We start from the raw sequence: 17,474 nt of genomic DNA on the forward strand, positions 1-17,474 counted from the left end.
TACGAATATGAAATTATCTGCATTTCCTCTACTTCTCTTTATGTTTATGTCCCGACATGATCAAGCATCGAAATGTAAGCTTTATTGTTTATTATGAAGTCTTCTAAACGAAAAATGTTGAAAGATAACTTGCTTTCATGAACTAGCTTGCTGCATGATTCATGAACAAGGTACCGGCTATCATCTCCAAGCATCAATTTCGAAGCAGAGGCAAAGGTACTTGAATACAAACAGTCTTCATTTTCTCTCGTTCTTGGAATAGAATCTGAGGACCACGTAGAATAAGATCCGGTATAGAACACCCCAAGCTAGCAAGATTCCGACATTATACCAGATGTTATCTGTTTTGATATCCATCGAGGAGATAACATCTTGCCCGATAAGCACGCAATTCTTGTTTACTAATGGAGATGTTAAGTGCAGGTGACTGATCTTCAGATCTCCTAAAGGGCCGGGGGTGAGATCTGCCGCCGTGCCATTGTAGCAACGTATTCCCTTGAATTCATTTGTTAGCATTGCCTCAAACGGGTACTTAATCGCAGAGATGTAATGCACCCACCTCCAGTAAAGGGGTATCTGGTTGCGCTTCAAGAAAAAGCCGCAAGTCAGAAAGAAAAGAGCTGTGGTAGCTATCACAACAGCATACCCTGTGATGTAGCTCGGCACGAGGGCGCTCACAAGCATCACGTAAGCGTTGGTGGTGATGAGTGAGGCATAGAGGATGATCCAGAAGTAGAAAACATTGCTTTTGAGTTGAAGAATGTACTTGGTAATGGCAGCAAATGTGTAACCTTGGATGGCGAAGAATGGGAGGTACACAATGAGAGAAGAGATGACGTAAGAAGAAGCACGATAAGCATTGTGAGAAGTTTCCCTGATGAAAATGAACCTTTCTTGGATGAAAGTTGGGACAGCGTCATTGGACGAAAAGAAAACCAGGCAGACTGCAAAGATGTAGAAGTTGAGAAGCCGGTTTATGTCCTTGAAGGTGTCACCGCTCAGATTTTGGAAAAGGGAAGACAGAATGAGTGCCATAACTGCCAACACAATCTCGCGCGAGAGGAAGAGTTCAGGAGTGCGAACCACATTGAGCGCTGTGCGCCATGAGAGGACTGCAACCTCACGGAGCCATGGGTTTGCGAATTTAGGACCGAGGTCAGGCTCATCAAGCACGTCTTCGTTTTCGAACTCTCCGTAGGAAGGTGCATAGGAGTCAATTGAAGGGCTGAAGAGTACAGGGGTTTTAGTACTAGCGTGTCTTGGTGGCTGCAGGATGAGTCGTGGTGTGGGATATTGGCTCGAAACTTGACTCCTCATACCCGAGACTGAGACTGGTGTCACTCCAGGTGTTCTAGCAGGAGTCCATGATGGTGGGCGGCGAGGGGTTCTCTTGACTCCATGGTATATCCAGACAGAGAAGTCCTTGTAGAACTGTGAAGCTAGACGAGGGTTATACACACCACTGTTCTGATGATGCATTGGTGTCATATGAACTGACTTCCTTTCGAGGGAGTTGTCGAAATCCTCATCAGCTTCCTCATAATCAAACCGACCAGACTGGCCTGGTCCAGGTGTCCTGTTTCGAATGGAATAGGCTTGACTACGGAGGCTGATTGCGTGCTTGGACGCAGGAGTCTTATTGTAAGGAGTTCTCCTTGGTGTTTTCAGAGCTGGGCTTCGGGACGCCTGATCAGGTTTGATGCCATCGCGTTGGTACAACACCAACGGGTCTAGTCCCACGGTTGATTCATCATATTCTTTAATCACATCCAGGAGATACTCGAGGCCATTCTCACCGTCTGGAACTGGCCTTCCAAATCCAGAAAGGTGAGCAGATAGACCGTGCGGGCTTCCCAAATATATCAGTCTTCCTCTGCAACCACATTATTAGATAGCTTAGTTAACAAGCATGATGCGTGCCAAATCATAAAGTCTATATTTGCAACCCTTAATTAACTGACCGAGTGGCCTACGATTCAGAAAAATTTAACACATTCAAGCAAAATTTTACCTTGCTAGGATTGTCATGCGGTCCAAGAGCATTTGAATACGATATGAAGGTTGATGGATGGTCATCATCACGATGCTACCACCTCGAGCGATCTCCTTTACCTTTTCCACAACACTGAAAGCGCTTGTAGAGTCAAGACCAGAAGTTGGTTCGTCAAGAAACAGCAGTGAAGGTTTGTGGATGATGTCAATTCCAATTGACACCCTCCGCCTTTCTCCTCCCGACACTCCTCTCCTCCCTTCATCTCCAATGTAAGTATGTGTTGCACTCTGCATATATAACCTCATCAGAATCAAGATGTATAATTTGTGCAGTTAAGTTCATATGCGCACATGCGTGCGAAAGAGACTTCAAATTTACCTGCAAGCCGAGTTGTTCAAGGAGTTCATAGACTCTCTTTCTCTTTTCGTCCCTCGAAATGGAGGGAGGAAGCCTAACCTCAGCTGCAAACATGAACGTCTCGAAAACAGTCAGCATAGGGAAAAGCTGGTCGTCTTGCATAACGTAAGATGACACCATCTTCATGTAGCTTGTAGTAACCTGAAAATAAGAATCAACTTTATATATGCAATCATTCTCTTTCAGTTTCCGAGACAAAAGAAAGACCGGACGTCCTGCACAGAGAAAAACTTATACAGATCACTAACCGTTCTTCCATCAATCCTAACAGAGCCTGCCAGACTCCCTTCAGCAATCCGTCCCGCCAATGCATCAAGAAATGTGGATTTCCCAGCACCACTAGGTCCCATGATGGCCATGATCTCACCCCTCACTGCCTGGCCAGAGATATCATTGAGAAGATAAGCTTCTTTCTTGATCCAAACCCCGTCTTTTTTCAGCTTCTTTGTTACACTATACGAAAGGTTGTTGAACTCAAGTCCATGGCCCGGAATCATCTTCATGGGTCGAAGAGGGACAGAACTTTTAGCAGCAACTGATTTGTCCATGTCAAACAGACTCTCGAGGCTTCTGTTGGTGTCATTCCGCCCCATTTTCGCCACTTTCGCCGTTTTCAACCGGTGATGCTCAGTTCGAGCCCTTCTTTTTGGCTCAGGCCTCACGAAGTTTTTGAGACCTGAGGGTTGAAGTGTGAAATGGTATAAAAGAAGGGAGAGGCCGGATGAAATGTCGACAAAAGGTGACGGTAAAAATCAAAGTAACTTTAGTGTTGGAATGCTGTGAGCAATCGGACGGCAAGAATTATGGGAAAGCACTTTCACGTGTGTCCCTGTCGCTTTCGATTCTCCTTTGGTTTGTCAGTAAATAGCTTTGATATTTCCGGATTATGTTCTGTTCTTGTTTCATTTGGGCACATGAGACAACTTCCTCTTCACTGGCGATTTGAAGAAAACTTGGCAGAGTTAATGTTTTCCAAACCTGTCTGTCATTGTTGTTCTAAAGCACACGAAAACATAGTTAACAAACCCTAAATGTAATCAAGTTGGCTAGAGCAGTATGCTCTTCCTTTGCACCCAAGTTCAATTGGATTACATTATGTTGTTATGACAACGTCGGTCGAACAAAAAGAACAACGAAACTCAATAGTTTGATCCTGCTAAACTCAATAACCCAATTTCAGCTTGTTTGTTCTATATGATTCGTAACATTGTTAAGCGCTCGTTTCGGATTACTTCCAGGCAGCTCAAATGTGCTTTCTGATAACCAGCCAATCTTTTAGCGACCCTTGACAAAAAAAGTTAAGAGGGTTTATGGGTTATGGAAGCACGTGGAATTTTTTCCAAAATTCATTGCGCTTATAACAAAAGCGTGCCTGTAAGCAAAGTGTAGGGAGTTACGAACCATTCATCTATGGTTCTAGAGTACGTGACCATATTATTCCCGGATGAACTCTGATTACTATGATTTTACATTTATAATGTTATTGATACACGTGTAAGCGACTGTTTCTGGTTCACGAATTTTATACAGGAGCAAATTACTGTCTAAAAGCACTTTAGTTACCCCTTTAAACTAAGAACAAATGTTCTTGTTTGATGATACAAGTGTTGTCTCTTAGCTTCGAGTTGGTGGATTTTCTTAGAACAACGAAGGGATTTGTTAAAAACCGTCAAGACTAGTATGAGTATTTAGTTTATAATTAATTCAACAATATTATGCATGTAGACAGCACTAACAGTACAGGAAATTGTTGGCAATGGCTCCAAAGTGGGGTAATGTCAGTAAAAGGTTAAAAGATTTGGTGTCCGAAACAATGCAAGTAAGTGGGACGGGGATGCTACCGAACTTTTCGGTCGAATTTGTTCGTTCTATCTTCTTGATTATTTTCATTTTGCAATATTGCATGATACTTTTTAGTTCATCTTTAAAAGACCAACACTACAAAAAAGTAAGCCAAAATAGAAATCGTTTAGCCATTCGATTAATGTTTCAAAATTTTAGTGCTAACTAAACGACATGATTTCTCTATTTAATAGATAACCATTAGATGGCTAAACAATTTCAAAGTTGGTCGATTTTCAGCATAGTTGATTTTAAAAGGTGAGCTATAAAATAAATAGCTTAGATTATCATGAAACATTACAGGATAAGAAAAAAAAGTCTAAAAAGTTAAACGAGAAGATTCAAATGAGAAGTTGCATGATAGTAAAAAAAAAGGTTGAAAGCGTTGGTTCTTGTAATCAACCAGCTGCGTTTTTAATAATTCTTGAACTTTGCAGGCCTTAATGTGAAGAGAAGGACAGATGCTTCATATTTCTTGGAGAATGTTTTGCTTAATGTTCCAAAGTTTTTGCCTTGTTTGCTTCAGTTTTGGCTTCCAAATTAGTAAGACAAGTTTGAAGCTCTCATGATATAATGGAGAAGTTTGTAGCAGAACTTCCATTCCGATCACGTTGAGTCGAGGCATGCGATAGCAATCTCGGCATTGGCATGGTTCAAGCTTACCCTCATGTCGATTCATGATTCGACTCCATGGTTTGCTTGAGCCGTGCCAATATCTATTGTGCCAAACTCAAATTTCTTACACAAACACTCATCTCCAACTGCAAAGCACGCTAAGCTATATTAAGTACAAGCTTATAGTAACTTTCAAGCGATTAGCGATAATCAGTTAGTAAGTTAATACAACATCAAACATTTAATTCAACCTACTTCACAACGTACGGAATCTTGTGATTCTGTTCATTTTCTAGGTACTCGTTTTCTAAATATTGCTTATATTTTCAGTTTCCTCCAATATCTATCACAAGAACTTGATCTAAAATATGATAAAGGGGTTAGCGTAACTTGTAGCATTGTCTCAACTAGTTGTAAAAGTAAAGAGGGGTTCCGGCAGCTCTATCACTTCCTTTCACCTTGTTGCATGGATTTCGCGTTATCAATCGCCTATCTTTTTCGGATTGATTGTTGAAAATAATATAGGCAATTTTTTAGTATGCTTCATGATATTCTATACACTGAGATATTTGACTATTATATTCTTGATTAAGGATCTAATAACCAAAGATTTAACGGCTAAAATTCTTATTGTATAAGATACGCCAAAAACATAGAAGAATTTTCGTGAAAATGAAATATAAACGAGGCAGTTTCAATCACACATCGATATTTTGCAGGGATTCACGTTAACTTATAAATTTGGTTCGACCAGTAATACAAGTAAAGGGGTTGGGGCAACTCCTTGTTTCATGTTAATTCTCGTACCAAAGCAAAATTTGTGTTGTAAACTTTGCTTAATTATTGTTCAAACATGACAAATTCAAATTGATTGAGTAACTTTGTTAGCTGGTTACCAACTTACCATAATGTCTTGACTGCCAATATTAGGTTGTTGCAGTTTTCTTACTTTGTTTTCAAGCAAAGAGTTATGCAACATTCGATAAGTTTTTCAGTGTAACTGTCACACCGTCACGTAGTATTATCATGTTATTCATATTATAACACGTGGATTTATTTATTGACACTATACTCTAAGACACATCAACTATGCGCTTCACGTCTGTTATCACACGTTAATCACCAACACGACGTAACAGTTTAACCGCCACGCTAAAAAATTTCTTGCAATTATAAATAAATATATAGATATGCCCTTACGGTTACGGAGGAGGAGCATTTCTGTACGCATGTACTTGTTCTGATGAGGGTAAAAATCATAGGAAATCTTGATGATGACACAACGGATTTCACCATAAAAATAAAACTTCCATGGAAAATAAAGTAAAACCCATATAACAAATAATCGCTGGATAAGAGAAAACCTCTACTCAATGGGGACTGAGGGAAGGAATTGGCAACAAAATCCGTCACCAAAAACCAAACTCCACACATAGAAGATTTTAGCGTCTGTCTAATCACATTTGACTCATTCATCACTATATAAGATATCACCAAACAAGTCTCACAAACCAAACCATTTGAACCAACAAAAACACACACAAACTCTCTACACAAAATGGCTTCGATCTCAAAACACTTGCTTCCCTTCTTGTTTCTGTCCCTTTTTGAGTTGTTCGGAGTCTCCCATGGCCGGAAGCTTACTGCATTGCCTGATAAGGAGGGCGCTGCTGGTGGCGGTAGTGATTCTTCCATGCAATGCGTGCAGAAACTGATTCCTTGTCAGGCGTATTTGAAGGCGCCGGAGAAGGCTCCCTCAACGTGCTGCTTGCCACTAAAGAAGTTGGTTTTGGATAATACCGAGTGCCTTTGCACCCTCTTCAACAACGATGACATGTTGAGCAACTTTAACATAACGCAGGGTGATGCCTTGAAGCTTTCCAAGGCTTGTGATGCCAATGCTGACATTTCAGTATGCAAAAAGGGTGATTGAGCTTTCCTTCTTTTTTTAATTAAATCAAATTAAATTTAAATTTTTTGGATTTTGTTTGTGGGATTCATATGTTTGTTTCCATGGATTATAGACGTTTTTCTTTCTTTTCTACTTGTTTGAAAAACAACAAAGGAAAGGCACTAACCTTTACGTGCGGCTCGGAAATTAGAGCAAAATCTTAAGTGTAACCGGGTGTATATATTAGGGTTCTTTTTTTTCTCTCTCCTCATATGACATATGACATCAAGAGAGAGACAGGTGAACATACTCTCGACTGTTTATCTTAATTTGCTGTTTTCTTCATCACAGATGCAGCATCACCAGTCAGTACAGCATCACCTTCTAACAACAGTAAGTTCCTAATGCTTTTTCTTACCTATTTTTTCAATTTGATATCTCAGCATGCCTATTTTTACAATTTGATATCTCAGCATGTCAAATCCTCAACTAGTTTGGTCTCAGATCAGCGATCAAACTCGTCGCTTCTCGCCTAGATTAGTATCTGTGCTCGATTAAATGACAACGAAAACATGCCGGACTTTGATAGCTTCACAGTTAGATTAGTGTTTTTTACTGATTGTTTGTGCCAGGTTCTTCCTCAGGCAACTCTCCCGGCAGTTCAAAGAGTGCAGCTTACGCGCTGTCCCCACTCGCCGGATCTGGTTTTGCTGTCGTCTTCATGGCTTTGATCATTGCAGCATTTTAGGGTTTTCAGTTTAGTCAATCATCAGTCATAAGCCATCTAATCAGATTAATGAGGACTGTGTTTTGTTTGCTGCTGGAATTTTTTAGTATGCTCCGAATCATTCTATACACCAAGTTTTATTACTAGCACCTCGGCCATGTGAATTAGTCTAGTTGACTAGAGTAATGCACTCATATCATTGCATCTGAATTTAAATCCTCCCATCTCGTTGTAAAGTAAAAGTAATTTAAAATATCACCTCATTACAGAATATGAATAATGAATTTGCTATGTCATTAAATCAAACAAAACCATGATTTGTCTAAAACCCACAAATCCAAACGCGAAAAGAACCCATTTTTTAAGAACTCAAGACATTGAAAAACTGATTGAATATCAGAAAAGGAAAGAAAAAAATTTTAATTCTTAAAAAAAGAGAAAATTTGAGGGAAAATCGAAAATTACGAGCGTCTGAATGCAAGAGCCACAATTGATGAATCGACAGCTGCAAGCATAGCTGCTCAAAAAACCTGGGCAACTAAAAGGGCTGACTGCATTATTGTATCAGTCCTCCATTTCAGAGGACCAAACGCGCCAGTAACGCATTGCCGTTTTTCCTTAAAAACTCTTTAAATTGTACTAAAGTCCAGTTTAACAAAAACCCAGATGAAAAAAAACCAAGAACAGTGAGTGAAATAAAAAAATGATGAGAGATGAAGCTTGCAGGTATTACCATGGGAGAAGAAGGAGATGATGGAGAATTGGGTTTGAATTTCGAAGCCGATTAATTTAGGTGGTGATTGGTATTTATCATTCATTTTATAATGTATCTTAGGTTGGGAAAGTTTCAACTATGTCGCTAAATTGTACCCATGTGGTGGGCTTAACCAACTAATCTCACAAAGAGTGAGACTGTGCATTGAAAATTGTATTCGTAGGAAGATGGTTCCCAGGTCAATGCAGTCCATTTTGTTGCGTGAGCATCTAAGTTCATTTCCAACTGATCTAGTTAAAGTGTCATATGGCTAAAAGTAGCTCGGAATGACGCGAAAATCATCACCAACTGAGGGCTAGGACAAAGGAATTATGGGCCCCATTGGGCCAAAATCCCTAAATCAGGCTAGCGGGCTTACCATTTACAGCCAGCCCTCTAGCGCCAGAATGTCAAGCTTGACATTTTGCCAACCTTCTAGCTTAGCCCATTTGAATGCCAACAGCTACTTAGCGTTAGCATGACGCCAGCTAGCAACGGCTAGCTGACGTCATGCTGCCGTTAAGTTACCATTGGAATTTGAATTTTCTTTTGGACAAATTTAAAAAAATAATAATAAATTTTTTTCTATAAATACCTAGGTCATTCTTACACCATTTCTCACGTACTTTTCACTTTAGCATTACTCACTTTAGCTACACGTGTCACTTAAAATCCTATCATATTTAAAATTTTCTCGTTTGGCAATTATGTTGGGAAAAGGATTCTCGTCAAATCCTTTTCCTAGGGATTCTAGGGATCCCGTGATCTCAATTATTCATCGTATATCGTGCGGTCAGAAATCATTTCAAAATTTAAAATTTAATATAAATAATACCTAATGAAAACTGACCGTAATATATACAATGAACGAATAAGATCATATGATCTCTAGAAAAAAGATTCGGCGAGAATCATTTTCCATTGTGTTGTACCACATTGAATTGTAATACTATGTGGCAGTACGATAGTTCCACTAAACCGGTGTTTATTGAGCTTCTTTACTTGGGTGTGAAGTTTTTTTTTTTTTTTTTTTTTGTTGAAAACCACTTAGGTTTGAAGTTTGGACCCGGTTTAAACCTCAAAGATGCACACTTTTCACGCAGTTCATAAAAGTCAAAAAACTTTAAGCCCTCCTCCTCGATCGCGGCAAGAAACACAGCCAACTGCCAGATTCGTCGACATGGCAGCAAAAACCTCCATTGCCAAAACCATAACCAAGCTTTATTATTCGAGTGGGTCCCATTCCTCTCACCCCAAACATCTGGCCCCACTCTCACTATCTTCCTCCTTCTCCAGCTCCTCCCCTAATGCTGCTTCCCCAGCAGCCGAGTCTCAATCAACCATCTCTTCCCAAGCTCCAGGTGGGCCCTCTGTGATGTTCGTGTGTTTTCTGCTTCTGGGTTTTCATAATTTGCTCGAAATATTCAAAAGATTGATGCTTTATTCGTTTTTTTGTGTAGGGAGGGAAAGGTCGAGATTGTCGAGATGGTTGCTGTTTCTTCCTGGAGCTATCACTTTTGGGCTTGGGACTTGGCAGATTATCAGAAGGCAAGAGAAGGTGTTGCTTTTTTCACTTCCTATCTTTTATTACCTTGTCAGATTTAGCAATTTTAGGGATTGATTATTTTAGCAATACGCATAAAGCTGCATTGTGAATATTTGGATTCAAATTGTACCGAAAATTCGATTGGTTGCACAGTTTGGATTCACAGGTAAGTGCTTACTTATGATAGATAAGTTTTTTGAGCTCAAGGAATGCCTTGAACCTGATACGTTCTGTATTAACATTGTGTTGGGCAAAGATTTCAGATGTTGAAACTAATTCTAAGTCTGCATATTTTGCGGGTTTTAGATAAGTGACTATTCACAATTATACTTTGGTCATTTGACATTTTCTTACTCGGAAGTTGGAGCTAACGAAAGACTTGGCACAAAACCGAGCGCAGTGTCGTTCTAAGATTCATCCAGCCAACCCCACTTTAATGGGATGAGGCTTTGTTGTAGAGATCAAACTTCTGCTTATAAAACAGTTTCTGTTTGTGGTTTATATTTATGTCCATACACTTATGTTACATGAAATACTAAAAATACTAGAGGTTTTGTACTTTTAGATTATAGACAGAAGAGGTTGGAATTGGAACCTTCAAATGCAAAGGGTATTTTGATGAGAAAAGGTCGATCTACGTGGGCACTCGTTCAAGAAGCATTTCTGGTGTGACCGAAAATGGCTACTATATCGTCACACCTCTTATCCCGGTCCCATACAAAGATGAGAGGTAAAAGCTGTTGGAGTTTCATGTACTTCATGAACCTTACTTCTCTCTTTTAGGTGCTTATAGTGGTTTAGAATTAACAGGGTGTTACATTACATCGGAACATTTACGAGTTCTCCCTGCTTGGTATTCCAGGATCTCACATCACATTAAACTAACTGTTTCCGGATCTAATGTAGCTTCATACGAAGAAATTGATGCCCCAGAGTAATTGAGTTGTCAAGTCAATTTGCTTATCGAACTGTTAGATTCTTGATGGTTGGAAACTGGAAAATATTTGGGGGTGGATATTGGCTGTTTCGCCATTAAACCGCTCGTTCCAAGCTGAATTTTTGCAGCCAAAAACAATAAGGTTTCTAGCGTCGCAGCCAGGAAACCAAAAGCTAAACTCGCTAATTTGAAGATTTATAGCTCTGTAAGAAGGGTTGAGATTTTGGCTTTAGCTTCTTTCAACTGTTTGTGCTGCCCTCGTAGCGATGACATAAACGCTATGAGGTACGATGTAAAATAATGATTAGAATTCTACGGCATTTTTGTTTCGGGGTATTCTTTGTATTTAAGCCCGAAGGCACAAACAGCTGTTTGTTTTGACGATATAAAAGATGAAAGGGATATGATTTCCGCACATCCTATTTATCTCTCTAACTCGATTTTCTTGTTTTACAACACTTCATCTTTCCATTTTGGTTAAGATGTCGCTTGTCGCAACACTTGGCGATACCACTGTTGGAACCGAGTGTTGCAAGGTAAGGGCATTCGAGCTCGTACATCTCACCGTGTATCAAATCAAATAACATGCTCGCTTGAAACCAAATTTGTGTGCACAATTGGCAAAAGAGTCGATTTTCTTTCCTATATGTTGTACACTGTACAGAATGTACATAAGAAAAAGAACTGCTAAAACTAAGAAAACAAATCAACGAATTCCAGCCAACTCACACTAACGCCGGCAGGCAAACAAACAAAGTGGGCAAAGAAACAAATTTAAAAGAATGAAATGAATATGAAACTAACAAAACCGTGAGGCGAAAAAACGAAGGGATTCATTCACGATATACACCTTACAAGCAAAGGGGTAACGGTCATACCTTCGTGGATTGCCTTCAACAATGCCACAAACTTGAACGGACTCTCTTCGGAAAACCACTGGAGCTTCCAAGTCATGGAGCCTGGAGCTATCCTTTTCTCATTTGCACTTGAGTCTAAATTGTCCGCTACGGCTGAGCCTGAGGGGCAGAACTCGGACATTGCACACTCAACAGCTAAGGTTACACACCGACTTTCTCTGACATCAACAACCTGAAGGACAGACGTGCTTATTAATGTCTTGAATGATTTTACCCCCTAGCCGTAAAGAAAATGTTACTGAATCCAGGTAATGAACCAGAAAATCAATTTGCCAGAGTCCGTTTCGATAGAATTTTAAGGGTAAAGCTAAATATCAGTTTGAGGGGTTACCAACTCAGATATGTCGGCAATAGAGCAACATAAGTCAAGTGAAAAATAAGTGGGCAAAGACGCATCCACGGACAAAGAGCTGAACTGCATCAAGTCTTCAAAACACAAAAATACGTGCCCTCCAGCCACAAATAATGATCTTGAAAACCATGATTCACCTGTCATATAGATATATCATATAAGAACGTTACCAAGCATGATTTTTTTTTTTTTTTTTTTTCAAAATAACCAAAAAGAATTAGACTGCAAAAGGGGCGTTCGAAGGGTGTGATGGTGAAACCTCAGTATTGAAGTGTTCTCAGCATAGTGACGTAAGGATCATTAAATTTCATAGATACAAAACCAACAGTAGCGTAACAAAAGTTAACTATGGGAATACGTCCTTTATTCTAAGATGTTCTCGACAAGTTTACCAAAATGATTATTGTACACTTCGTGCCTTTTGATTGTAAGTAATTCAATTCATGACATTATTACAATCATTGACTATTAAATATGAAAATCAATGACCTAAGCATACCTTCATTATAACTACACCAAAACTGCACCATAGAATACTGGAATATGCTCACTTTTGAACCTCCGCATATTTGTTTCTCAAATAACTCGACCTGAACCTGCTCCAAACTGCCATTTAAATTCCCAAAACCCGAGTCTATCACAACAAGGAAATCCTAATATTCGCATCAGTAATCACATAAACAATAGACATCTGAAAGGGAAAAATGATAACTACCTTCTTAAGCAAAGTCCTCCATTTGGCGCAAAAGAATCGATAGCTTTTAAAGTAGAAAGTAGTTGTCTTGATTTTTCAATGCTTCTAGTTTTAAACAGGTAAGTCACACTGCCCCCAACATACACCCTAAGCCAACAGGAAAAAACATTGTTAGAAGGTTGCAATCATACCTATTTTCTATAAATAGTAAGTACCATTAAGCACTAACCTCACAACCTGGAGCCCTATACCAACTACAACTTCTCTGATATCCTCAACCCTGTGGCAACCCTTTAACTTTAAGATAGTGCCTGCAAACAAAGACCCCATTGAAAATCGGCATTTATATACCTAACCAGATAGAAGAACAAGTTGTGCAAGTAATCATTGTCAAAGAGGAAAATTTTATGATATATAAATCACCCGGAAGGACTGTGTAACCTAACCTGACCCATCTCCTGCAACACCGATGAGCAGTAGATAAAGCTTGTCTTCACTACTAAGTACAACAGCAACATCTCTGCATGTAAAATAAATATAAATAAACATATAAAGAGCAGAAACGTCTGAAAAGCTGACCCAACATAAGCACCAATATTACAATGTACACGAGAACCTTGTTATAGCCTTATAGGACACTACGCTGTATACGGTTCAAGCACAAAAAGACAAATTCAAACCTTTCTCTGGAAAGAAAATCCAGCTCAAGTATACAACAGCAACACAAACATTGCTTACAAATCTCGTGATTTCGTGAATCCGCGACATTTGTATTGAAATAATTCTCAATAAATTCATCACTCCCTGAAGATAAGAACTCAGTTAGTGGGGTACTGCTTCTATCTGCCAACATCTGTTTCTTATCAACTTCATGAAAATCACTCCCATAAAAATACTGATTATCTTGCTTATTTTCGACTTGCGCTACATGATTATCTAGAATGCCATTTGATTTTGGTGCTGGTTCTGCTTGCCAAATCATGTTATCATCTTCTAGTAGAGCAGTAACTCTTCTTTTAGTCTTCTGTCTTCCTTTTCTCCTCTCCAGAAAATCACATTCTTCATTAATGCAATTATTAATTTCAACATCATGAGCATCAGCAGGAACATCACTGGCAGATACTCCAACCAAATGTCTGTCAACCTCACGTTTTATGTCATAATACTTGAAACGATTTGAAAGTGGGTATTCTTCAGCACTCTCATTTAACCAGTTCTCAGGAACTGACTGCGTAGATTCACAATTTTCATCTTCACAACAGCTGGTATTACTATCCGATGATGCCACTGAATATGACCCAGCGGATAACTGTAAAATTTCCTCCTCTAAGTTATGTCTACGACGAAGAATGTCTTTTTGATAATGGGGCGGTGATCCGGGGTTAGCAGATGATGAATAAGACTCTGAAATATCATCAATAACAGATAATGCAGACATGCTCAAATTCTGGATCATCCCCTGACCTTGAGCGGTGAACATCTGAGCACGGAAACTTTTAGCCTCCAAACTGACAGTACTTGTCCCTTCATGGGAATAAGCTTTTAAATTCTCCCTGAGATCTCTACTATCCATGCCAACTGGGCTGACCCTACCAGCATTCCCCGTTGAAAGAATTTGGTCAAAGTAATGGGCATGTCCAGAAGATATATCCAAGAAGGAACTGTCTGATTCTAAAACATTTGTACTACTCTCATCTCCTGATGCTTGGACGCAGTTTGGAACATATGTTAATTTTTCACCCAGCTGCCTGCAGCTTGCCTTGGTTTTTATATAGTTTTCCTTCTCGAGATGCAGTCTAGCCCTGCTATATCTACTGATGTCTACATCATTCTCAGAAGCATGATCTAACCACTCCTTGAACTCCCGCAACCAAAGAACAGAGCGCTCTTTCTTCATTAGCTCAACTCTAGTCATCAAATCAACAATTTCAGCTTCATTGTCAGATATGACAACTTCCTCTCTGCTTTGAATCTCATTGTCACAAGACACAGAGTCCTGGTCAGAACATGTCTTCTCCTCTACATTAACAATTGAAGCAAGACGAGATACCTTTTTCTGCAAAACAGAAAGGATGCAAGGTTTTATGATTGTTGACTGTCGAGTCAATAATGGAGTGGAGAATGCAAGATTTTATGACTGCCTAGTCAATAATGGAGTGGATGATATGCATAGCACAAATATTTAAAATCAAAAGGTATACATGATTCATTCAACATACAGGAACGATAACACTAAAAAATAAGATCACGCTTACAGATTAGGAACCCGAATTCAGGCACATTCACTTCACCCTTTTAACTTATTTATGTGTGGGGTAGGCAGAGGTTCAATCAAATTCAGGGGTAAAGAACAACCAGCCCCCAATACCAAGGCGTCCTATGAATTTATACAATACTTGATAAAGACTCCCAACAACTATAACAGTGACCTACCCTTTTTCTGTTAGGACTTGAATCTCCATTATCATCGCACTTTACAGGAGAATAAAACCCAAAGCTGGCAGGTCGCTTGTGCCGGCCAGCAACAATAAGTTGCCTCTTCCAAAATTCTCTGGTGCTGATCTCCTTATCATCTAACTTCAACTAATCCGCCATACGACAGATCAAAAGACAAAAGTCAGAAAAATAAAACTAACAAATGACCTGAAAAATACGTAATGAATGCTTCAAAATTTTATATTTAAGATCGATGTGCTTCAGGTCCAGAAGAATGAAGAAAAATAAAAAAAAGATGAATCTTAACTTACTTTGTCTGGATTAGTGACATAACTGAATGCTTGTGACCGATACCAACGGGCACAACACAACGGATTCCCTTCCAACCACAAGTTTTCAAGAGATGGAAGTCCAGAAAGGTATTCTAACTCTGAAAATTTTGAAATAATATTGTAGGAAACATCAAGCCCTTCAAGTGACTTCAAATTCTCAATCCCACGCAATGTAGTTAGAGCATTGTTCCTCAAAACAAGTTTAAGTAAATGGCAGGTGACCTGCATGGTCCAACAACATCGGAGTATGGGTCCAAATCTATTTCCTAAATAGAAACTTTGTGGCAATAGAACTCAAACTACAGAAAAAGAACTTCTCAGTACTTTAATCCATGTAATATGCGCCAAAATAAACAGTCTTGACTAAATATTAACTGAAAAAATTGAACTCTGTTCAGTATTAGGGACTATAAAAATGTACTCTTCTCAGATAAATTTGTGCATACAATTTCTCAAAGCAATTAAGTGTGGACCAATACGTTGCAAACGAAAGCTAAATTCATACTTGACTGAATGATGAAATCGTTCTGAACTGATTGAAACCAAGGTCTAGGTGCTTCAATTTGACACACTTCCGAAGATTATCAACAATCGCAAACTTGTTCCGGCTAAGGTCGAGAGTTTCGACAGCAGGAAGGAGTTGCAAAGACTCATCCATGAGAACCAAGCCATTACAAGCACACGAAACGAATGACAAGCGATTCCACTGCGGTGAGTCCTTAATCTCTGCAATTCTACTCGCAAACACATGCCGCAGAGCATCCTAACATAATTTTTCCAACAATTTAATCATATCAAGGGCATAATTAACCAAATTAAGAACTTAGAATGCTGATTAAGTAGCTGAGAAATCAGATATTAATCAAAACATTGAAAAGCAGAGCAAAATCCAGGAAAACTCACAGTAGAATTATGGCAAATGATCTTCTCCAAGGTGTGCCGCAGCTCGAGCAACCCTTTCGCGGCGGAGGTGGACAAATCGCATCCTCGAAGCTCCAAAACCCTAAGCCTCCCAAACGGCCGAAACGACAGCGGCGTAGGGTCCCTGGCGGGAGACGGCAGCACCGAAACGACCTTGAGGGATGTCAAGAGCCTTAGAATCCTCCTCAGCTGCTCAAGCGCGCGGTGGTCTCCGAGGTCGGAGACGTAGGCGCGGAGGTAGTCGACGGGAGCGCCGGCGAGGAGGCTCTCGAGCTCGTGCAAGGCCTCGAGCCGCGAGTTGACGTAGTGGAACCCGGCCGGGTTCAGCTTCAGCACTAGGCTGCCGTCGATCAACGAACCGGCCTGCTGCTCCACGAAGTGGACTAGCTTCTCCAGGTAGCGATCTCCGGTGACATCCGCCATCAGAATCGGCGATTTCTCCAGGTCAATTTCGGAATTTCACAACGCGGAATCGCATGTTTGTGATACCGCTGGTTAATTTTTAATTAGCACGAATCTAGACAAAGAAACATGGAGTTTTTACAGAGAGAAGCGGAGGAGCCACGGCGGTGGCTGGAAGACGAGAGAGAGAGAGAGAGAGACGGTTTTAGTATTTGACAGAAGAACACGAAGACATTAATCCATAACTAAATGGGTGAAGCCGTGACGCTACACGCCATCCAATCATATTTTGTACGTAATGTCAGTTTTTTTTTTAAACATCATATCTACGCTAAAGTGGTACGGTGAGGAAATCAACTAGGCCTTACCGGCTTCATAATAATGAAGTTTAAATATATTTTTTTACGAGAATTGAATTTAAGATCTCTCATTTATAAAAGAAGAAGAATATCATTGGATTGGATCGTAGTACTAGATAACACGTGCCAACTAACACTTTGATTTTTTAAAATTATTAAATAATTTATTACCATCAACTGTCACTGTATGTAATTTATTAAACATAGTAGAGAAATGTTAAGGAGACCATCACAAAAGTGGGATTCAAACTCTCTGACACATCATAATTTAACGTCAATTCTCATATTAACATTATTAAATATTGTGTCAAAAACACTATGGAGACTTGGAGAGTCCAT

At 39.6% G+C, this 17,474-nt stretch overlaps 4 protein-coding genes across 7 annotated transcripts; 2 read left to right on the top strand and 2 right to left on the bottom strand.

Moving 5' to 3' along the window:
* Window positions 1–120: 120 nt before the first annotated feature.
* On the bottom strand, window positions 121–3,618 carry LOC103950663 (ABC transporter G family member STR-like). The gene is made up of 4 exons (XM_018648274.2): window positions 2,659–3,618; window positions 2,372–2,551; window positions 2,012–2,280; window positions 121–1,873 (listed from the first exon to the last, which is right to left on the bottom strand). The coding sequence occupies exons 1-4, from the start codon at window positions 3,001–3,003 to the stop codon at window positions 238–240; spliced, it is 2,430 nt and encodes an 809-aa protein (XP_018503790.2). The 5' UTR covers window positions 3,004–3,618; the 3' UTR covers window positions 121–237.
* A 2,576-nt stretch (window positions 3,619–6,194) lies between these two features.
* LOC103950564 (non-specific lipid transfer protein GPI-anchored 3) lies at window positions 6,195–7,634 on the top strand. Of its 2 annotated transcripts, none has more exons than XM_009361792.3 (3): window positions 6,195–6,792; window positions 7,110–7,151; window positions 7,403–7,634. In XM_009361792.3, exons 1-3 carry the CDS (start codon window positions 6,426–6,428, stop codon window positions 7,504–7,506), a joined length of 513 nt encoding a protein of 170 aa, XP_009360067.1. In that variant the 5' UTR covers window positions 6,195–6,425; the 3' UTR covers window positions 7,507–7,634. The 2 variants fall into 2 exon arrangements, with proteins under 2 accessions (XP_009360067.1, XP_009360066.1); XM_009361791.3 differs by having other exon boundaries at window positions 6,196–6,792; window positions 7,391–7,634.
* Window positions 7,635–8,966: 1,332 nt separating this feature from the next.
* LOC103950563 (surfeit locus protein 1-like) lies at window positions 8,967–11,205 on the top strand. The gene is made up of 3 exons (XM_048587625.1): window positions 8,967–9,600; window positions 9,700–9,797; window positions 10,351–11,205. The coding sequence occupies exons 1-3, from the start codon at window positions 9,324–9,326 to the stop codon at window positions 10,402–10,404; spliced, it is 429 nt and encodes a 142-aa protein (XP_048443582.1). The 5' UTR covers window positions 8,967–9,323; the 3' UTR covers window positions 10,405–11,205.
* Window positions 11,206–11,326: 121 nt separating this feature from the next.
* LOC103950562 lies at window positions 11,327–17,032 on the bottom strand. Of its 3 annotated transcripts, XM_009361788.3 has the most exons (11): window positions 16,357–17,029; window positions 15,959–16,216; window positions 15,433–15,675; window positions 15,119–15,268; window positions 13,366–14,741; window positions 13,132–13,205; window positions 12,915–12,996; window positions 12,707–12,832; window positions 12,491–12,597; window positions 11,971–12,128; window positions 11,327–11,811 (listed from the first exon to the last, which is right to left on the bottom strand). In XM_009361788.3, the coding sequence occupies exons 1-11, from the start codon at window positions 16,795–16,797 to the stop codon at window positions 11,560–11,562; spliced, it is 3,267 nt and encodes a 1,088-aa protein (XP_009360063.2). In that variant the 5' UTR covers window positions 16,798–17,029; the 3' UTR covers window positions 11,327–11,559. The 3 variants fall into 3 exon arrangements, 2 of the variants coding, with proteins under 2 accessions (XP_009360063.2, XP_009360064.2); XR_667687.3 differs by lacking the exon at window positions 11,327–11,811 and having other exon boundaries at window positions 11,991–12,128; window positions 12,491–12,625; window positions 16,357–17,032; XM_009361789.3 differs by lacking the exon at window positions 11,327–11,811 and having other exon boundaries at window positions 11,991–12,128; window positions 12,491–12,587; window positions 16,357–17,032.
* Between the last annotated feature and the right edge of the window lie 442 nt (window positions 17,033–17,474).

This window comes from the organism of the source record quoted next, unplaced genomic scaffold (assembly GCF_019419815.1).
Source record: "Pyrus x bretschneideri cultivar Hongxiangsu unplaced genomic scaffold, Pyrus_bretschneideri_v1 Contig27, whole genome shotgun sequence".
Classification (NCBI taxonomy): Eukaryota; Viridiplantae; Streptophyta; class Magnoliopsida; order Rosales; family Rosaceae; genus Pyrus; species Pyrus x bretschneideri.